We start from the raw sequence: 23,107 nt of genomic DNA on the forward strand, positions 1-23,107 counted from the left end.
CCACAGCGGAATGTATTCCCTTGAGAAATTAAAACAGTCCCTTGAGAGTTAACAAGAATGTGGTTCCTTCGAGTTCCAGATTACCCCACTTAACCGCTATTCTCCTTCATTTTGCTTGTAAACAAGGGAAAAAGTCGAAAAAATCGCAAGATAAGGCATTTTTAAAGAGAACGTGACAGCCTTCTGGTGGCCATCTTGGATCTCGTGTGGCATGAAACTCCGAAATTCAAAACGCTCTATCTTAAAGACGGCGATTGCTATCGAGCTAAAAACCTTTAAAATAATATATATTAAGAAGTCTAATAGCTAGTGAAGGATGAAAACTCAGGGGTCTTGCGATTCTGGATTTTAAAATTTTGATGACGTCACGTGAAAACCAAGAATTGGCCGTCAAATAGGCTTAAAAGTTTCCTTTATTAATTTACGTTTAACTTTATTGTCTGGAAAATAACAGTTTCATTGAAAAGGATTCTTCAAAACTTTTAAAGGCAAGTACCATTTCATCCTCGGAGACCCAGGGGCAGTTAGTTGGGGCGGGGGAAAGTCTATACGGGCAAAAACAAATCGGCGAAGAAAACTTTTCTTCCCGGACTTTTCTTCCCGCCCGTGTAAACTTTCCCCCGCCCCTAGGGCTTTCCACAAGTTGCTCGGCAACTTTTTGGCAACTTTTCATGTTTCGAGCAACTTTTTCCCCTTAGTGCAACTTTTTTCCTTTCGAGCAACTTGTTGCATTTTGAGCAATTTCCATACCGAAGATCTCCGAAGATTATCCGAGTGTTGTTCAAAGGCAATACGAAGGTTTCCGAAGATTTACGCTGAAGTTTGCCGAAGATTTTCAAGGAACATCTGAAGAGGTTTCTACTTTCGGCTCATTCTGCATTAAAACATTTCAAAATTCGTCATCAAACATGACGTCATCGATTTCTTCACGATTTTTCTCAGTTAAAGAAATCCTTGTTATTTAACAAATTTTCCCTTTAATATGTTATTTAGATACTTCTTTTGCTGTAAAATTGCATAAAACTGCTTAGAAATCTTACCCTCAAAGGGAAATAAGCCAATATTAGAGAAATTCTCTTGATTAGAAGCTGCGTTTTGGATTTTTTGGAGCAACTTTCGAGCATTTTTTATTATCAGAAGCAACTTTTTTGGATTTTTGGAGCAACTTTTGAGCAACTTTTTGGGAAATCTCAAGCAACTTGTGAAAAGCTCTACCCGCCCCCACTAACTGCCCCTGGCTCTCCGAGGATGGTTCCATTTTCGATTCTAACTTGCAATATTCGTTGATTTACACAATTTCTAAATTTCTGGATCACTATTCGTTTACTTCTGCTTAAAAAATGGAGGTATAATTACCCAGACGCAATATAATTAATATAAAGATTTCTAGAGAAACACAGCTAAAACTAGCCAATCGATGTTGCAAAATGCACTTTGAACACCATGTAAAATATTTAAAACGCTCTGGACACGTGACTGATGACGTAATGTCCCTCGTTTGGTCATTAAAAAAATTCATGTTGCAAATTTGAAAAACTTCGTTGCCGTGTGATGACACTTTGAGTCTCTACAGCCCTCGGCCTAGTCTTCCGACTTTTTTGCTCATGTGCCTGATTCCGGATGTCACCTGGTAATTTTTAAATGTCCCACAAAACCTCAAATATGCCATTTGTTATATATTTTATTTGTGCTGGATCTGGGGCTAAAATGATTGTATTTCGTAGGTCTTCCCTCATACGAAGCGATTGGGACGATCATATGAGTAGCCCCTAATCGCATCCAATCGCTTTAGTTGCCCCGATCGTCTGGTATATGCAAAGTGCCCGGTCAAAGCCTAGGTCCGAAACAATTATTTTGGCGCCAAACTCAACATAATGAAACGAGTTACAAAAAACCCTCGTGCGTGCGTCGGAATAAAATTCAACATTCATGGAAGTGAAAAATGTTATGGTAAAACCGCCAGCTACGCAGACTAGGTTAAGTAAACAAGATAATAATTCATGATCTTTTCTTTGTTCCCGCAAATGAATACTCGATTTTATTCCGATCGACGCACGGGTGTTTTTTCAAAACTCCGATATCGTTTTTGGCAGCCTTCGATGCAAAAGCAAACCAGGTGGCCTCCTATCTTTTCGTTATTGCTGTTTTAATTTAGGGCAAAGGAGGGTTAAGGAGGCCAAACGGAAACGTAGTTCTGGGTAATATTGGTGCACCATGGGACAGTTTGGATTGCTTCGTGAAAGTAGTTCTCATGAAATCGTTCGCAATCGCCGTGGTTTGCGACCGATCGCCCGGATAGAACACGGGCCGGGCGATCAAAGCGTTCATGATTACCTCAATCGTCGCAGACGTTAGCCGTTAGCAATCGTCTCTCTAATATTCTCATTTTATCGCCTCATCGCAAGCAAACTTTTTGAAGCGACAGAGGCGATAGAAACAATCGGGCGATTATATGGGAATCAGCCTTTAAAATTGGTTTTATGTTTATTTTGTAGGGAAATATATTTTAATAGAATGACGGTTTTTTGGGCGGCTCGCGACTGCTGTCACTACTTGTAAAGCGCTTGATAGTAGATTGTTTTGATGTGAACTGTTGAGAAAAAAATAACAATATTCCTGAATCTGATTGGCCATCAGCGAGTCCGATTTTATCCCAAATAGGACAGATCGCGTCAGTTGTCAAAGCACAATCGGACGACATGAAATCGGTCGCCTGATTTTCGGCTTCAGTCCTACAGTGTCGTGCCTTAACCGTAAGTCGGTGTACGTGTATTATATGTACTGTATGTAGCTGATATTGATTTTGGCTGTTTGCAGATAGAAAGTCTGTTTGTTGTACATCCATCATCCAGCCGCCACTGGTAAAGGTAATTGTACGCTCACTCAGAGAAAGTTATTAGAAGTTTACATCGCTTGAAAAACCCCTGCATGGTGAATTAATTATGATTTCGAATTCGTGCATCAAAATAGCAACGAAATCAGCATTATCCGGCAATATATTCAACACATAGTTCTGTAGAAATTTTAAATAAAAGCTCTACCGGCTCGTGTACCACGAATTTGTTTTCTTTTTTCGGCGCTGTAATGCTTTTAAAAACGGAATTAACCTGAGAGATCGCCTTACCAAGCAAAATCCTAAGGTGTATGGAGGTCACTGTAGAGCTTTGTGGGCGTTATTCAAGATAAAAGATTGTAAGCGCGCCCCTTAAAGAGGAACTCAGATTCAGTAGAGTATCTTGTTTCTTTTGAATTTCAGGGTGCAACTTTGAAATACTAAAACTGGGACGATGAAATGGTATGACAACCACTAACCCATGTCGACGCGGCTTTCATATTCCTATTCGCAAATTTTTTAATTCATTAGTGAAGTTTAAATAACAAAATTTATGACATTTATCGATTTGTGTTGCAGCAAAGGCAACCACAGAATATTAATTTACTCGACCATAATGGATCGTATTTTTAAAATTTCATAGAAATCATCGGCGGGCGGGTTTTAAAACCGATTAAGAACAAGTACTCTACATTTTTCTTATCAGTTAAATAGAAAGCCATTATGATCTAACATCTGGCATCTTAGCCGTTTCAAAAGTGTGTAACACCCTTTCTCCAAATATATATTTTTTTTAGAAATAAAACTTGTGTGCATTTTACATAAGTTTTTGACTTTTTTGGAATAATTACATAAAATAATTAATTTTCATGGCCGGAATTGAAAAATATTTTTTCTTCGCCAAAACAGCTTTACGAGCGTGGGGTTGAAATTCTATACTGATAAAACATTGGTGTGATTATTGAATATTACCATTTTGTAAATGGACGTGTGACCAGGTTCAACTGACGCAAAACACTGCTCTTGACGTTGTTGTCATAATGTACTAGAATTTACTGATTTCCAGACAGATATTTTATAATTGACTTAGCCACATTTTGTGGCCAGCCCCAACCAAAACCGCAGTAACGCACGGGGCTCCGTTCTAATCGCAAACTAATTTCGTGATTTTTTTTTTTTATTTTTTCCCTTTTTTTTGATTAAAATATTTTAAAATAAAAAAAGATTAAACATTGAGAAAAACGAGGAACGAAAAAAAGATGATGGAAAAATACGCAATTTGAAGGCGGATTGGTCTCTGACATGTCCCTGAATCCCTTTCGAGTAAAGACAAGTATTCGTAACCGATAAAAAGCTCGCCACAATCCGTGCGCTCTAAATTAACAGCTTCGGTCTATAATGAAATTGATGCCCCAGCCCAAGGCTGACAACCGAGCTTACTCGTGCGACACGCTGAACTGATTAATAACCTAATAATGGCGAAGTAACAATTTTCATTACAAAGCCAGTCCTTGTCTGATCTTTGTCGTGGTGAAAAAAAAAAATCGAAAATGGGCCTTTTCACGGTTTTCGACGCCATCTTGACGAGTAGGCAAAGCGGGTAAAAATTAGTTTTTTTTAAAAAAATTAAATTTTCGTAAAAGATATTTGCCGTCCGATTCCCATATAAACACTGTAAATTCTATCCGCTTTGCCTACTCGTCAAGATGGCGTCGAAAAGCGCGATAAGGCCTATTACAAAAAAATAGAAATTAGGCTAAAACTATTGCCCAAGCCCATGTCTGGGGGCGAGGGTATGTTTCAAATTCACCTTTTTCTCCATTTATATATTTACGTGGTACTTATCACGCTGAAATGAACTCGCCCAAGTTCTCCTTACTTAGAGCCACCGGCTACGGACCGTTACCATGGCAACGATCCACACTTGAAAATCCCAACTGAGTAAAAGCGAATTAGAGAGCTAGGATTACACTGAGGAATGACTTGCCACATAATCAAGTAATGTTATTGCACTGCCAAATATATTTATTTAATTTCAGGAGAAACGTGCCAGATATACAACCCATGTTTAAATGTTGTGGATGATAATGTCAGATCTCCCTATTAATAATCTGATTGCAGGATTTTGTGTCCCTTATAATCAGTCATTGTAGATAAAATTCAAACGTCAATAATGTTTCAGATGTCGTGGGTTTATTCTCGATTGATACCTTAACTTGACAGGTTCACTTAAATTATCTCAGGTAAGTAAAATAAGTAGTTACCTTGCGTCATCACGAGTTAAGCAATATATTAATTGACTAAACACTTAGCAAAACATATACCATTATATCGTCATGTCCTCTAATAGGCGAGACTTTCATTTTGTTGGCTCACTCCGGAACTCCTAACTAACAACCACGCATTGTATTTCAGCTGTTTGATATCTCCTTTTATGTAAATAATAAGCATTTTGCGGGCTTGTCGCCATCATGTTTAAAGTGTTTAAGGCTGCATTAAGACCATTAGTTGCTATAAATTAATATCAAAAATAAAAATGCACTCTATATACTCATCAAAAACAAGTGAATTGGCCTATAAAACAAAGTTAATTGAAGTGAATACTACAAAAAGCTAGCGAGGAAACTCAGCGATAGCCGCCTTGAATTTTTGTAGCAGCTCGAGACTATAGAATTGAAAACATGAAGAATCGCCACCTTCGGAAAAACCTTAAACTTTGTTGGATGGAATACTTTTTGCTTTGTTCTTTGTTACTGCTCATGAATCAAGGTATGTAGAGTGAGTCACTCTGTTAATGTCTCATGAACTTTTCTTTATCGATCTTAAGTTGCCTTATGTCAATTTTTAAACGTTTTCCCAAGCTCAAGAGCATGTTAGTTGTATGAGCTGTAACGCCTCGTTCCAAATTTGGGACAAATAGTAAGTTGAATCGCTTTAAGATATGAGATATTTTGTCGCCAACGGCTCGTCAAATATTACTTTGGTAGAAGAAAGCCTAAGCAATATGAACAATTTACCATTCGTGATGCTTATTTGAATAATTTATTCACTGACCAACATTTCATCGTAATTCTCATTTTAGAATATTCAAAATTTTTCTTCCGGCGTTTTTTCTTTAACCTCGTAAAACATAGCTGTTCTGACATTCAGTATTTGTCTACAAGTTGTCTTATCTGTTCCAAAAGCCTTTTTTTTATCAAAACTAAACAGGTGGTCCTCGTTGTAATGTTATTTTATTCCGTCATTGCGTGGACTTTTTGTTAATGATGCTACGCGGAAACCAAATTAATACTGAATGATCATCACGCAAGGATCTTTTCACATGCGAAAATTAAGAAACTTACGGGCATTTAATCTACTCTAAGTTAATGTTGATTTCTGTTTTCTTATATCCTGGTTATATTTTTTGTACTCTAGTCTTACAAAACAATGGTAGTAAAGGGTTTGTATAAGAGAAGTTTCAACGTCGATCCGTAGCCTGCGTAGTGAATGAAGAGTTTCCTACATTTTGGCCACTCAAAAAGTGGGGCAAAACAAAAATAAGGAGGAGCGAAAGGGAAAGGAGGGAACACTCGCCAGCAAACCCCATCAGAACCCCACAATTTTGAAAAACCCGTTCGCCCACAAACGGAGCTTCTGATAGGTGCAGCCTGGTAATGTTGATTAACACGTAAGTTAAATTCGCGCGAATGATTTCAGGAAATAATTCGATCGTGACTTTAGGAGAAAAGGAAAATTGTTTAATCGCGCAAGCCTAAGCGAAGTTTTATTAGAACTGATCTTAGCGAGGTTGTAGTCTGAAAACGGATCAATGTAGAGCATTGTGCCATCATTTTGAGAGTAGAAACTTGATGTCCTTGATGGCTGTGTTACCTGCAGTGTTCAAATAACACTAAACACTAAACCCCATTTAGACCCTCTGTAATTTCTAGCCGCGTTGCCTACTCGTAAAGATGGCGTCGAAAAACGTTATTCGGCCTATCAACTGTCACCTTAGCCAAACAGAATGCACTTCTTTTTTCGCGAACAGTTTCGCTTGAAAAAAATTGAAAATAAAAGGGGAAAGTTGTGTCTAACCGAAAGATATAGGGCATTTAACATTTGTATGAAAAAAAAAAACAGTTATTACGGAAGTACAAGCGCAAGCATAGCAGCTCTTATTTCACCGTGAAAACGGCTTTGACGCAAGGAAAAGGGAAAAAAACTTGATCCTTGTGCTTGTGCTTAGGAGGAGCTACGAGTTTTGTTTTTCGCGATAGCCTGAATGCTTACAAGGAATGAATTCCAGTCCGTACTGCGCAATCTCGGCTGCAATGTTTATCGGAGTTCCCAACACGGGGAAGGAATGTTTACAAGCAAAACTAAAAATTCTGCGACAAACTTACCTTTTTCTTCATTATTAACGCCAGATATCCTTGCAGAACAAATAATAACGAGTGAGAGGAACCTTGACACTATTTCAAACCGACGTTTCAGCTCATTGGAAATTCTTGAAGTAAACGAACTGTAATGGCGAACTAAAAAACTTCATGTATGCTGTCACCGAAGTGTAACGTTTCAACGATTCAAAACATTATTAAACGATTTAAACATTTTTAACCCCAGAGTCTGCGCAGTACTTGGACTGGAAATATATTTTTTTTTTTTTTTGTTCAGCTTTAACGTCTAAGGGACACTGAAAACAAACTGGTTTTATTCTCCTCTACAACCTCGCACTGACTAATTAAAGAGAAGTTTCTCATACAGTGGTGCTCAGTTGTGGAACAGCCTACCCCTAGAATTACGGCAAGCGACCTCTTTAAATGATTTTAAGGCAAAGTTGATTCGCCACAATTTTTAAGTAAGTTTTATACACGGCCTCCAAGAATAGCAGCGTCTGTTGTTTTGTATTTTTTTTTATTTTGTTGTACTTGTAGTTAGGTAAGTAGGTAGGTAGTTAGTAAATAATAGTTTTTAAATAGGCTGATGGAAATACCGTGTTTAAATAAAGTTATCCTATCCTATCCTACGTCACGGACAACACATCTTAAAAAAAATTGGCACGTTTTATTTTCACGTTTGTCAATCGTAAGCGGTCTTAATCTTAATCAAAACCATCCTTGTTTATTATTACTCGTTGGTTGTTTTTCTATGTTAAACAACTATTATTTCGAGGTTTCCTTTTATTTGAAAGTAATCAGAAAAATGACTTAAAATATCGTGTCATTGCTCTTTTAAGGTGGATTTCCATGACGCGTAATTTTTTACGTGCGTTTACGCGCGTGAAAAAAATGAGAGACAATGTATAAACGACTTACGTACACGTTTGCGTAAGTCGTTTATACATTGTCTCTACAATTTTCACGCACGTAAACGCACGTAAAAAATTTCGCGTCAGTGGAAATCAAGCATAAAGGTGGATTTCCAATGCGCGTAAGTTCCCGCACATAATCGGGCATAAATTAACTGGCTTTACGTGCGTAAAATAAAATAAAGAAAAAGTTTGGACTTTTCAAGACGAGGATGTGGTTTAACTTTGTCCGCAGACGCAAGCAGCCGTCCATATATTCTCTCTGCTTTACTTTACGCACGTAAACTAAATTAATGACCGTTTACGTGCGCGAAAGAACGAGACAGTTGTAAAGTTATTAAAAAGCATTCAATTTATTTATTGGCTGTATTGATAATTTGAATGTCAACGTTGGCGTTAAGAGAATTTTTCAACTTTGTAAAGAAGACAATTTTCAAACACTTGTAAGGCATTTTTGAATACCTTAAGGTTACTATTTTTAGCGGCTACTAATTTTAGCGATTTTCCGAAAATTTTAAATAATTAGTGATATCGTGTAAACTAGTTTTTAATCAACATATACTAGCTAAGATGAAAAGAAATATCCAGTAAAAGGACAAACTCACTTGAAATTGAACGAAAATTTGCATTGCCAGAAAAAACAAAGTTTCCGGCATTAATTTTTTAAAGAATTTTTCAGGTCGACTACGTTAAATTTTGTTTTCTTTCGGGGTGGAAAGGGGGGAGTTTAAATTTAACGAGTAATAAATTTGACCGAGACAAATTTTAGCGAGCACTTAATTCAGCGATTTTTGCCCAACTCGCTAAAATCGCTAAAATTAGTAGCCGCTAACGATACTTACCTTAAGGTACTCAGCTTGTCCTATTATCATATAGGCTCGATTTCCAGCCGCTTTTCGGGGAAAATGAGCCCGCGCTCCTCTCCCCCCCCTCCCCGAATCGAGTCTATTCGTCCTACTGGTCGAATTTTTGCGGAATCATATTTGACAAAAAAAACTAACGAATTGTTAATTTTTCATGTGTTTATCCTCTCATTGATCATAAGTTGCGTCATAACATTGCTATTACCCGTACTGTGGTGGTAGCGGTCGATGACTCGATGTAGGACGCTATTTCAGGTTTTTATATTCTTTATGTTGTTTCGGAAGTATTGCAATTTTAGACAATTTTTCTCGGTTTCCAAAAGGATATATTCGCTAAAACAGACGAGCTGGTCTCTTAGCTTTCTGATTTGTCCGATTAAGCCATGCAGTGCAACATCTTGCAATCACAACCGAGGTGCTTTGTTTACGACCAATTTACGACGAGTTGTTGCCCTTGTCTTCATTCAACAGATGCCTTATCCTCGACTGACATGAAGTGTGAAATCAACTCTTTATGTTCCACGTCAGTGTGTCAACAAACCAATCAGATGACAGTAGATCCAGGCTCCAACATAACTCTCAACTGCTCGATCATCACAGGAGAACTGGTACAAGGCATGACCTGGAACCAAGCGTTGAAACGAATTAAGACTATACGGGGTCCTCACATTTGGTTTTGCAGCGATCGAGTTTAACAACAAGTGGTGGGAAATATTTATGTCAATGTACCGCTATCAAATTCACTCGTAAGTACTTACTCATTTGTTCAGCCCTGGTGTTACAGGTACTAATAAAAACTAAGACACTGTTTACAAAGACACGGTTTCATTTCCAGCGGCATCGCTTTCGATGCGGTTACGCCTATCGTTTACATGGCGCCATCGAGACCGTTAATCAAACCGAGTCGCTTTGAAAACGTTGGCAAAAGTGGAGGGTTTTCAAAACGATGCGGCTTCGTTGGTCGTGTAAACGGCGGAACCACATCGATTTGAAAACGATTACGTACTTTGGCATGAACGAAATTGTGTGGCTCGCGAAGAGTGAACATGGAGAACCTCGGACGGAGTGCAGCGCTTTCTTATTTATATTACAATCACACTCATAACACTTGGAAAACGCGGTTAAATAGGCTCCGTATAAACGCTTCGAAACGGTGTCGTTTTCGATGCGGTTTCGAGGTCAAAAAACCCCTTTTGATTGGAATCCGCGTCCGTGTAAAAGATGTCTTAGAAAACGTCTTTTACCGCTTACGTCGTTTCGCAATGCTTTAAAGCGAAAGAAAGATTGTTCTTCGCACTATAAAACCTGACTTGACATAACATTACAAAAACAAAATGAAACGACATAACATAACATAACGTTACGTGACGTAACGTAACGTAAAGTAACGTAACATAACGTAACGCAACGTAAAGTAACGTAACATAACGTAACGCAACGTAAAGTAACGTAACGTAACGTAACGTAACGTAAAGTAACGTAACATAACGTAACGTAACGTAACGTAACGTAACATAACGTGATATGCTTTATGCAAGACGTAAAAAAGACATTTCATAATACGGCACATGACATTATATGCGTGCTACACATCTAGTATGCCATGACAGGACATAACATGACCAAACATTACTTTATCCCATGTTTCGAAGAATACAGACAATCAGGAGGCTGGGAAGCCGTTGCATATTCTGCGGTATTCCACGGTTCGTCTTCCACGAAGGTTTCCCGGTGTACACCACGGCCTCCAAGTTTTCCCCACCAAAAGCCTAGCCGGCAGGGAGCGCCATTCTTCCAATTAGCTCAGAGATTAGATTTCTCGAGAATATTTTCAAACGTGAATAAAGAACCAGATAATCTCTCAAATTAAAATCCTGTTCTAGAAACGGAAAACTTTATGCAAAACGTCGAGGAATTTTCCACACAGCAACCGAAAACCCAGGAACGGTGAAGGAAACAAAAGTTGGATTGTAAGACCTTTGTCACCTTGATGCAAACAAATATTCTGAAACAAATATTCACAAGATATCAAAGGAGAAGCTTGGACCCAAAACACAATACGCTCTGTTTCCTTTATATTCTGTCAATACTTATTTACTAAAAATTTGAGGTCATTGTGTTATCACGTGATCAATTTTACAATTAGCAAAATATCTGCTTGTTCTTTCCATTAGGTGCATTGAGAATTGTTTATGACACAAGTTCAACTTCACCAACCAATTTCAAACAAGACGAAGCAATAGACCTGCAATGTGTTTTCTCAGGATGGCCTCTTCCTCGCACAGTCCATTGGCACAAGGATAATAAACTAATCAGCAACGGAACTGATGATATTTATCATTCACTGCTGAAGAAAGGAGAAGTTCTGCATAGCACACTTCATTTTCCACCCGGACGTGAAGAGCAGGAAGGATTTTACAAATGCAGTGCAACGAACAGTATTCCTGGCTGGTCAAGCAGAGACTCTTATGCGATAGAGTTGAGATATGATTGTAAGTTTATGCTTTTTACGCCGTTAAACTAAAACAGATATTTTCCCTTGCAAATGTATGTTTTGTAAATTTCACATCGCCTGTATGGTATGCAGTCTGGTGGTAACATTCCACTTCCCCCCATCCATGTCCAATACCGTCGAACAAAATTCCACCCGAAAAGAGAAACAACCCTTTAATTGCAGAGATTAACTTGTGATGGTGCTGACAGGTGCTTGAACTATCGGGTGGCTAACATATGAAATATATCACGTCACTTTAATGTTAAGCAACCACTTTGATGTCTAAAATCATAATGATTTTTTAAATACAGGTCCTTTACCAAAACGTCCGACCATTAACTCTTCGAAGATTACTGCAAGAGCATTTTCTAACATCAGTCTGACCTGCTGGGTTGATTATGGCGACTCCTGTCCCGATGATTTGTTTTGGCATCTGAACGACAATCCAGCGCACTTGCCGGAAAACAGTGACAAGTATAAAGTAGAAGTAAGAAAAACTCACACTAAATGCAAGGGAGAATTCATCATCTCAATTTTTAACGTCACGGAACATGACGAGGGAACATACCGCTGCCACTGGGAATGCGAGTATAAAGACACAATGAAAGCTGCCATTGACTTAAAACTATTTGTTCAGCCACCAACAGGTAAGACGTTTTTTTATGTCAAAAGCAACAGAATCTCCATAGTTTCTATTTTGCCACAAAAAGTGTCCATTATGGTGACAATAATACGCGATACGCAACCAGCAAAAACTAGTTTTGTGCGTGCTAGTTTTTAATCCGGTTAAAAAGGTTTAGGGACGTGTTTTGGGGGTTATATAGGCACTTATTATCGCTTAATCTCTGGAAAACTAGCACGTTTTCTCAGGGCAATGATTAGTGCTCCTAGTTATTTTAGACAAACACTTATGAGCCCCCAGGCTTGGAGTCCTTGGAGTGGCTGTACGTTTGATAACCAGAAGCAGCAATATACCTCAGCTTATGTACATATTGCTGAGAGAGCCTGATAGACGACGGGGTAGGACATTGTCACAAACCTAAGGAACGTTTACGTTCGATTCAAAGATCACAGACATTTTTCAAAGAACAACATTTCCATAGTATTAATTGTTGACAATATCGGATCCAAGCTTCGAATATTAACTCTGCATGCCTGTCATCATCATCATCATCATCATCATCATCATCATCATCATCATCATCATCATTTATTAGCCTTTTTTGAAATGAATTATTTCAAAATAACTAACGTAGATAGGGCGAGGAGACCTTCAGGAAACCACCAGGCTTATAGGGGAGTCAGTCTGATAACTTGCATTAATTAACATGAACTGGTATTTAACAAACTTGAATTAAATAACAGTTTCTAATCCAAGCAACTCTTGTATTAATCGTTAAACTATACATTTTTGCGTAACCTCAGTATAAAATTTCTCTTTTCCGGATAACTTCAGTTTAAGATATGAGAATATTCATTTAAGAAGTCAACTGGAGGAGAAATCGAGGGCATAAAACCTAAAGACAAGGACACAGGATTCTTGGTTCCAGAAAAAGAAAGTTGACTATCTGACAAATTGAGTGCAAACGCTGGATTCAAACTGCTTTTCATTCATATTTATCACAAACAATGCAGTGACTTCTTTTTGTCGAATGCAGTTTTAAACTGATACATACTACCGCGACTATTTTGGCTAAATTAAAGGTCTAATAATTGTGTCAGTTTGGGTGACGCTGGTTGGTTGAATGGTTGGCTGGTTGGTCGGTTAGTTGCTTGGTTGATGGGTTGGCTGGCTGGTTGGTTGGCTGGCTTACTGGTTAGTTGCTTGGTTGATGGGTTGGCTGGCTGGTTGGTGGCTGGCTTATGGTTAGTTGGATGGTTAGTTGGTTGGTTGGCGGTTGGTTGGTTGGCTGGCTGGCTGGTTGGTTGGCTGGTTGGTTGGTTGGTTGGTTGGTTAGTTGGTTGGTTGGCTGGTTGGTTGGTTAGTTGGTTGGTTGGTTAGTTGGTTGGTTGGCTGGTTGGTTGGTTGGCTGGCTGGCTGACTGGTTTGTTGGCTTTTTGGTTGGCCGTTTGGTTGGTTTGTAGGTTGGTTGGTTTGTTCATTGATTGTTTGGCCGGTGGCTTGTTGGTTGGTTGGTCAGGGGTTGGTTGGTTGGTTGGTTGGTTGGTTAGTTGGTTGGTTGGTTGGCTAGTTGGTTGGTTGGCTGGTTGGTTGGCTGGCTGGCTGGCTGACTGGTTTGTTGGCATTTTGGTTGGCCTTTTGGTTGGTTTGTAGGTTGGTTGGTTTGTTCATTGATTGTTTGGCCGGTGGCTTGTTGTTTGGTTGGTCAGGGGTTGGTTGGTTGGTTGGCAGGTTGGCTAACTGGCTGGCTGGCTGGCTGGTTGGTTGGTTGGCTGGTTGGTTGCCGGTTGGCTGGTTGGTTGGTTGACTGGTTGGTTGGCTGGTTGGTTGGTTGGCTGGCTGGCTGGCTGGCTGGTTGGCTGGTTGATTGGTTGGTTGGCTGGCTGGCTGGTTGGTTGGTTAGTTGGTTGGTTGGTTGATTGGTTGGTTGGTTGATTGGTTGGTTGGTTGTTTGGTTGGTTGGTTGGTTGGTTGATTGGTTGGCTGGTTGGTTGGTTGGTTGGTTGGTTGGTTGGTTGGCTGGTTGGTTGGTTGGCCGGTTGGCCGGTTGGCCGGTTGGTTGGTTTGTAAGTTGGTTGGTAAGTTGACTGGTTTGTTAATTGGTTGGTGAGTAGACTTGGCTCAGACTCTTTTACTTTCATTTTCAGAATTTTCAACAGCAACAACTAACTACCAGGCGACTTCAAATCAGACAAACACAGTTTTGGTTTCTTCTGCTCATTCAGGTCAGTGCTAATCAGTGGATTTTATTTTCCGTCAGTAACTATTTGCATAAAAGAAATATACGTGTTCTATCTTGTTATGATTTTTAACATTTTCCCACTTTTCAGTAAAAAAAAAACAATCCACCGTAGGCAAAAGGATGGCGACTCTTAGCACACGAAAGAACTAAAAAAAACTTATAAAAACGCACAAATAAATTCCAAAAACTCCAAAACTGGCTTACGCAATGTTGTAAGTTCAGGAACAAATTTCGAAAAATATATGGCTTTCTATTTCCTATTGGCTGTGTTAGGTTCGCAAGGTATTATGGCAAAACGTACAGCCGCCATCTTTATTCTTACGGTTGATTATGTGCGAGGATCGCAAGATAAATATCTTTTTTCTTCATTTTTTAACTGATTTGGACAGTGAAGCTGATGTCATAATGAACTGAGTCTTCTGACGTCGTTCATTTTAAGTTTCATATGTGCTTTGACGCCTTTTAAATCCACAGCAAGACGCAGAGATTGGCTCCTGCCCGTCATCATTTTATCAGCCGGAACTGCTGCCATCTCGTTAATGATATTTGTTCACTTCTTTGTCAAGAAAATGTGGAAATCATCATACAACATGCGAAAAGGTGAGATAGTACTTTCTGACAAATGGTGAATTGTTTAGCAAAATATGCGGGTTAGCAATCATGTCTTCTTTGTGCCCTGTGCAACATCATGTCTACTCTAAACAGCCCTATTTGAGTTAAACCAGTTTTCATGAAGATTGTCCTCGAAAGCCAAACTTCATATATGCACTGCTTTCGTCCACCGTCAGTGATAAGCCGCTAGACTTGAAAAAGAGGTTGATATCAATTTACGGCAGTTATCCAGACACCAAGCTGGTCCCGTATAAATTACATCGACTTAGCAATTATTTTTATTTTTTCTTTATTGTTGGCAGGTTGCCTCATGGAAACAGAATTCATAAATCGGATATTTATCAGCTACAGTTCAAAGGACTTCGACTGGGTCACTGAGAATGTCATCTCAGTTCTTGAGAAGCATTCGATTGCCTACAGCATTCACAGCCGGGACTTTGAGATTGGAAGGCCCATTGTCCAAAACATGGCCGACAATGTGTACGGCAGCCGTCAAGTGTTGATTGTTTTGTCTGAGAATTACCTCGCCAGCAACTTTTGTCGAGAGGAGCTGCACATGGCCGTCCAGAGGGGAGTGGACGCGGGAGATTCGTCATTGATTCTTGTCATAATCAACAGCTTGAAGAAAAAGAAATTGCCTGCCGCTTTGAGGAAGAAGCGTCTGCTGGATTTCGACAAACACAAAAAGAAACAAGATTGGGAAGAGAAAATATTACGTGTGGTTTTGGAAGGCAAAAATGCTATTGTTTAGAAGCAAGGTCACAAAGTGCACAGAATGAGTATTAATTTTACCTTGCAGGAGATTTCTAGGATTGGCATTCTAAATATATAAAACGCATAATGTGTATTTTTTCTCATAGAACGGATAAATAGCTGAATTTATTAAGTCGAAGGACGAATAAAAGATAATTTCACCTGCTACTGACGTGTCTTTTGTTATGTCACGGCCATTTTTCAATTTTAAATACGCCGATCAGAGCTCCAAGAATAGGGCAAGGGGTAAAGCTTTAAAATGACGGCATCTGAAATTCGCACCAACACGAAACCCAATATCTTTCTGATTTAATTTCACGAAAATTACGCTTTGGGAATAAGAGAAAGTTTGGGTTAAATATTTGTGGGATTATTTTGCCCAAATTTGTCCAACTATGTAATATTTTGGTCTCGTTCTTTTACATTGGTCTTTTAGTCTGAACGGAAGTAAGCATATTGTGCTTTATACCATGCCATAGAAAATACAGCCAATCAGAATACAGGAAAGCCGTTGTATATTCGACGGTATTCAACCCAACCTTCCCATAGTGCGCTGCGACTGTATTCTCGACGAAATTTAGTAAGCGTATTTTCTATGGCATGGTATAAAATAGTTACACAACACTTTCTCGTGGTATACTATGGAATATCCCACTTGTCACTTGTATTTTCTTGGCATACACACTCGCCTAAAGGCTCGTGTGTATACCGAGAAAATACAAGTGACTCGTGGGATATTCCATAGTATACCACTCGAAAGCGTTGCATAACTAGTATTTATTATATAGACGCGCGTGTTGTGCTGGAAAATGGACCACTGATAAAATCAATACGAAATTACATCCGGGACCGTAGTGGCGTATTTTCCATTTCCTCACTGTTGAGGATATCGATGACGTCATTTCGCGCCACTGCAAGTGAACCAAATGGGAGGTATTTGACATTCCTGCCGCCGAATTGCAAGAGTTTTCATATCGAATCGTCTTTGCCACGAGAACATAAAATTCATATCTTTGAGCCGACGTGTAATGTTCTTTTTATTATATGGAGACCAGATGTAGTTGATATTGCCGATTTCTATTTCATTGTTTTCGAATATTCGAGCCAGTTGGCGAATCACCGTTCGACTTCATAGAAAATACGAAGCACCCGTGCCCAGGACATAGAAACACTAACTGAATTCCAATCAAACAAAATACTTGTCAACTAAATAAAACTTATATAAGAACCAAAAACATTTCTGACTTTGACTTGCAATTGAATCCGATGCGGCCATGTCTTGACGGCCGATAGTTTTCAACTGCTTTTGTTTTCTTCTTTACAACATCTTGCACTTTGTGAAATCCTTTGCGAAGGATTTCCTCTTAAAACCTTGAAATTGTCGAGGTTTCCGTTATCATGTTCTCGTTCTTAAGTCTTTCGGAAAACTTATTCTTTTCCATTGTTTAGTTAAACAAATTAAACCTGCTTGTCGATGCTTGATAACAACAAACGACACGAAACCAAGTTCATTTAACAAAGCAGAAAAGGCGCGAATCGTGACGTCAATGAGCGATGTGCCACTCCCTAGAGTGTCATACAGAAATACGCCAATCGGGTCCCGGATGGAGTGGCGTATGAAATCTACGAGTGGTTTATTAGTTCCCAGTAAAACATTCTCCTCCATATAATAAAACGATAAACGTGCGATTTCAACATGATTTAAAAGACCATATAAGCCCGGCACAGTTGATTTATATTAGAATGGATGTTGATGAATAAAAACATTTGTTCTTATTTTAGCAATTTTGTTTGGCGTCGTTTTTGCCTTATTGTTACTTTAAGGTCCTTATAATCTGGCAGAGTCCTTTTCAAGAAATAGGGTTTTAATATATAAAATCAGTGTTTTAAGCCTACTTTTTGCAATCCAACATATTTGGGATAATTTTCAAAGGCTGATTAACAAACATCCTAAATTGAAAGTTAACAAAATATTTTATTTCTCTTGTTTCAAAGCGTGGTTTACTTCTATAGCGTTAAATTACAATTTGACATTGTCCAAAAATTAAAATGCTAAAACATAAGAATAAAGAAAGTCTATAGCAGCTCGTTTTCATAAACCCTGGATTAACTAAATGCTGTCTTTGGAACTGATAAGGCACTGGTCATGACAAACTTCTCCGGCACAATCTAAGACTCAGGGAAGCGAATTAAATTCCTGCAAAAAAAAAAAAAGAATCGAAGCAGACATAAAAAAAGTTGTTATCATAAACTAACTGCAGAAACATGAGCCACTTCTTGCGCTGTTCATACGCCTACTGGAAACACGAGGGAAACTGACTATTAGAGTTTTATATAACAAGTAGACAACGAGACCGGGCTTTCTATAAGCAAAACGTTAACTAGGCGCAACCCAGTTGACTATCGCTCATCGAAAACGATACCACACTTTAAAGCAACCATAAAAATACAGAATAGAATATTTCGGCTTCTTTCATTTTCAAGAGAAGACCTGCAGTAGGCATATGATAAGGCTGTGAGAGGCTTTCATTTATCAACAATTTTCAAGAATTTCGCTGTAGCAAGGCATCTCCAAACGTTTGGGCTTTCCCAGTCTCTATAATTGTCAGTTTTTATTATTTCCCGTGGGACATACATTAAAAACTGGGTTTGGGTATGAGCAAAAGCATTAAGCACAGGCAAAAGCATAAGCGCATAAGGGAAACGAACGCACATTCTTCTTATGCTGTCCTCACTAGAAGTTTTCATTTGCATACTTCTTGTGCAAATGGTTATTCCTGGTGTGGACAGCATGAGAAGAATGAGTGTGTTTATTCTTCTCATGAGCTAATGCTTTTACTTTTGTCTGTGCGTATACTTGTGCTTATACCCAATAAACTGAACCAACCTTTACAAAGTTTGTTTTTGCCCTAGGGAGTAAATCAGCTTTGAGGCATATTCTCGTCCAATTATAAAAAACTACATTGCAGTTGGGAGCCTGTACAGCAAAGTCCTGCATTTAGACCATAGTTAATAGAGGGAAATGGTTATAAAGCCCGGCAAAGTTCTTTGTTATAGGTTTTTTGTTCGCTATTTTGGGGGGTTGACCGTGCACAAATCCTGACAAAATACAATAGGTGGTTACGTGTGTTCATGTAACTAACCAACAGAGACATTGCAATTACGTAACTTAGGCATAGTGTATGAGCGCAAGACAAAAGATGTGCACGGTCATGGACGTTTTAAACATCAGGGCCGTAACCAGACCTTTGTTATAGACGAGACAAGATCTATGGGGGCAGGCCCTCCCACGGAAAATTGTGAAATCTTGAAGCTCTGAATCTCTTTCAGACACATTTTTCTTGAGGCATTTCTTGAGAAAAATCAATCTTGTTAACTGAGGATTATTTTCCCAACAAAAATGTGTTTTTTATTGGGTAAAAATCTAGACGAGTTAAGTATCTCGTCTTGCCTTTTCCTAGTTACGGCCCTGAACATAATTCTTGGCCTTTGATGTTTTAGACTTAATAAGATTCTTACCTGTCTGCACGTCATCAACAACTTTCAAATCAATGGCAGCTTTCGTTGTGTTTTCATACTCGCAGAGCCAGTGGCAGCTGTATGTTCCCTCGTCATTTTTCGTGACGTTAAAAATAGAGAGGATGAATTCTTTCTTACACTGGCTGTGAGTTTCTTTTACTTCCACTTTATACTTGTCACCGCTTTCAGGCAAGTGCGCTGGATTGTCGTTCAGATGCCAAAACAAATATTCCGGACAATTCCAATCATAATCTATCCAGCATGACAGACTGGCGTTAGAAGAAATGCTTGTAGGAATCACCGGAGAGTCAGCGTTCGGGACTTTTGCCACTGGACCTGTGTTAAAAACGATCTTAATAATTATCTTGTTTGGTTCCTATGATTTAGGCTTTTTCCAAGCATAATGTATCGATGGTTTCCGTAAAAGGTTTTATGTATCTTGCTTCTTCTCAATAAATTATAACTTATTTTGAAGGAAAGGAGTGTTACTTTGGCTAAAGCCAAAAAAAAATCAATTTGGAGATTTTATATAAAGTCATAAATCGAGCAAAGAAAGAAAAAAGGAAAGAAAGAAGGAAAACTTTATTTAATGTGTAAGGTACAAAGGTGAGAACCCTCCAACTTAATGCTAAAGAACAGAGCTGTAAAATAAGGGAGTAGAAACTTGTCTTCGCTTGCAGGCTGAGAGCGTCATCGAAAGAGAATTGAAAACACATTTTCCTCACTTAGGAACACTATGGATTTTTGGTGTTCTTGGAAAACACAAAGGAGAATTTTAATATTACTAATATCTGACTCTAATCGGTTCAATAAAACCTTGTCTAATTAACTTCGGAAATCCCCGGTAAGATTTACTGAATATGAGCCCTTTCTTAGCTTCAATCTCGGAATTGTAATAAAAAAGAAATAAAACTGCACCCCCTCTTCACCATTACCACCCCACCTCCCTATACTAATTTAATGATGAATTTGCGTCATTCTTTCCATTATTGAAAGGGGTGTTCTCAATCCCGGAGGGGTGTTCTCAATCCCGCAACTTCGACGACAGAACGCCAGTCTGTATTGCAGCGAATCTAGGCTTTCAGACTTTTCTATCGCCCTACTGGTCTATAAGAAATCTACTGAGGTACGCTTTAGTGACAGTATTTGTATTTTTAGTAGCATATAGTATGTTACATTACTTACATTCATACAACATCTGTATCGCAAAAGAATCACTGCTCGACCAGCCAGGAATACTGTTCGTTGCACTGCATTTGTAGAATCCTTCTTGATCCTCGCGTCCCGGTGGAAGATGAAGTGTGCTATGAAATGTTATTTCTCCATTTGAAATGTTTTTTCTAGATTTCCTGTCCTCTGAGTGATAAATGCCTTCAGTTTTGTTAGTGATCAGTTTACCATCCTTGTACCAATAGACCTCACGAGGGAGAGGCCATCCCGAGAAAAAGCATTCCAAATCTTTTGGTCTTCCTTCAATGATAAAACTTGGTGTGCTTGTAACCCAAACTATTTGCAAGGCACCTAAGTGATAGAAATAATAAATACGTCTCTGAGTTATAAGTATGAATGTTTAATTTATGAAAGAAGCATTAAATAGAGTATCCTTTGTATCGTAGATTACAATCTCTTCTGTTAACGTCTGACATATTGCTGCAAAAAGCATTTTCCATATTTTTCCATCGTAAATAAAGCGAGAGACCCTCAACAGTCAAAATTAATAAAATATAACCGTCAACCGTCAAAGTACCTCCCCCTTTGAGACCCTCCTAGAAGGGATGGCGCAATGGTGAGAGCCTTTGCCTCCCACCGTTGATTTCCCAGACCCAGCATCATATGTGGGTTGAGTTTATTGTTGGTTCTGGTCCTTGCTCCGAGGCTTATTCTCTGGGTCTCCGGTTTTGCTCCTTCCACAAAAGCCAACACTTACAAATTTCAATTCGATAAGCAATACACGGCCCACCGTGCATAAATAATTATTTCTTTATTTTTAATTTTCGTTTCAGTAGAGAAAATTGAAACTCGCTCTTGTTTCCAATCTATTTGTGAATGAGTGTTATACGTTGTAAAAAAATGTAAATAATATAAATGTAATTCCTCGCGAAGCGAGGTCGAAGGCCGAGCGTAGCGGGGTGTATAATTTTGTCCCTCAAAGGGCTCAGGTGGGATGAAATCTCGTGTGGAGTTTACGGTCATATATATTTGTGAGCTTGGTGTGTGGCGGAAATGACGTCACACGGCCGCACGCTGGTGGCCTAATGGTGTGAGGCGTTGAACTTGAAATCAGATCCTCGGGACTGAGGGCGGGGGTTCGAATCCGGCTAGGGTTTATTATTATTATTATTATTATTATTATTATTATTATTATTTTGTGGGTTTTAATCCTTAGCCATTCATTTTTATTGTTTTTCTTTTCGGATTAAAATAACACTGGTTTCCACATAATACTCCCTCAACGCCTATTCAGGCTATAAACCTTTCATCGCAATCAGGGGAGCGCGGGCGGAGGGTTCGAATCCTCCTGCCGTTCGTTCTTCTTTTTTTTTAATGCCATCAAATAAATGTCCAAAATGCGACTATCCAATAATTTGTCGATGATTTTGAAAATAGACTGCGTTTCCCAACGCTTTTTACCTCTTCACGAACCAGAAAGAGCCACCATCTTCAAAGCGGAGTAGACCGTGGGACCGAGGGTGTCGCGGCCATGCCCGTTACTAGGCAACAATAACAAATCACCGGTTAAAACCGGTTATCGCCGGTTACGTGGCCTGAGGCTCCCCAACCCAGAGCTTCCTGAGGCCCTGCGAGTCACGTATTACTAGTGTAAAAATGTAAATGTTGTTTATAGTGGTCATGCACTTAGCTTCGAGATAGCTAGTTAACAGGCATGTCACGGAAACAGATGAAACAAATATTTTAAATGAACATAACGAGGTTAAAAATCTCAAATGGCAGTAGGCAGACCAGTTGGCTATATACAAAGCGTGACCGAGGATTTGAACTCGGAACTACCGAGAACAAATCCAGCTAGTGGCAGGGGCAGGTCTTGAACCGGGGACAACACCAGCGCCCTAAACCACTCGGCCACGATTGCCTCCTTTCAATCAGACTTTTTGCATGGTTTAACGTTACTCGTCAAGTCACTTGAACATCCATTTCAGTATTCGCTTGAATAATTAATCGATCAATTAATTACCATCCCGAAACAGCGATCGAAGGTACACTTACGTGTGAACTTTACAGCGGTACATCGACATGAATATTTTCCACTATTTGTTAAACCAGATTGCTGCAAAAACAAATCTGACGATCCAGTACTATTCTGAACTGCTTGCCTCGCCTGTTCCCAGGTCATTCTTTGTACCAGTCCTCCAGTGATGATCGCGCAGTTGAGAGTTATGTTGGAGCCTGGATCTACTGTCATTGGCTTGGTGTGGTGACATCTTGAGGAACATGAAGACCTTATTTCACATTTCATTTCAGTCGCGGATAAGAAATCTGTTCAGTAGAAAAATTCGTGATTAAATTTTTATACTTTTGAAATTCACGGTGGGTAACGGGGTGGGTATCTTATTGAGTGTTATACTTAAACAGCAAATTAATCGACCTTATTAAGTATTTTTTGTGTGTAGTATTAATGGCCACTAAAATAACAATTGACAACTTCCAGCCGAAATTGAAATCAGTTTAACCAAAGCTAATTAGTAGAAACAGGAGAGTAGAGAAGTATTTCTAAGGTATTTTATTGTTCTTATCTACTCTGTGTCTTTTTTTATATTTAAATTCGAAACTACAACCGTTATTTCTCTACTTGCTAATGGAGTCAAGATGACTTCGCAACGTCGTAGTATAATTTTATTTTTTATTTATTTTTAGATGATT

At 38.9% G+C, this 23,107-nt stretch overlaps 1 protein-coding gene and 1 pseudogene across 2 annotated transcripts; one reads left to right on the top strand and one right to left on the bottom strand.

The window, feature by feature from the left end:
• Positions 1 to 5,432: 5,432 nt before the first annotated feature.
• Positions 5,433 to 15,877, top strand: LOC144659977 (uncharacterized; annotated as a pseudogene). The gene is made up of 7 exons (XR_013572002.1): positions 5,433 to 5,602; positions 9,458 to 9,732; positions 11,161 to 11,478; positions 11,792 to 12,127; positions 14,250 to 14,327; positions 14,819 to 14,944; positions 15,259 to 15,877. The product of XR_013572002.1 is annotated as an uncharacterized LOC144659977 (transcript).
• A 1,819-nt stretch (positions 15,878 to 17,696) lies between these two features.
• LOC144660337 (peroxidasin homolog) lies at positions 17,697 to 22,722 on the bottom strand. Its single transcript, XM_078520946.1, has 4 exons — positions 22,454 to 22,722; positions 20,414 to 20,749; positions 19,229 to 19,564; positions 17,697 to 17,906 (listed from the first exon to the last, which is right to left on the bottom strand). The coding sequence occupies exons 1-4, from the start codon at positions 22,701 to 22,703 to the stop codon at positions 17,899 to 17,901; spliced, it is 930 nt and encodes a 309-aa protein (XP_078377072.1). The 5' UTR covers positions 22,704 to 22,722; the 3' UTR covers positions 17,697 to 17,898.
• Positions 22,723 to 23,107: the final 385 nt, after the last annotated feature.

Source organism: Oculina patagonica, chromosome 7 (assembly GCF_052425735.1).
Source record: "Oculina patagonica isolate OP01 chromosome 7, crgOcupat, whole genome shotgun sequence".
Classification (NCBI taxonomy): Eukaryota; Metazoa; Cnidaria; class Anthozoa; order Scleractinia; family Oculinidae; genus Oculina; species Oculina patagonica.

Bases quoted from the DNA above. Each gene is read 5' to 3' on its own strand.
- LOC144660337 (XM_078520946.1), bottom strand. From the start codon at position 22,703: ATGAAATGTGAAATAAGGTCTTCATGTTCCTCAAGATGTCACCACACC. The intron at 20,750-22,453 runs GTAAGTGTACCT...TCTATCACTTAG, and splicing joins TACCGCTGTAAAGTTCACAC to GTGCCTTGCAAATAGTTTGG. The intron at 19,565-20,413 runs GTAAGTAATGTA...TTTTTAACACAG, and splicing joins GATACAGATGTTGTATGAAT to GTCCAGTGGCAAAAGTCCCG.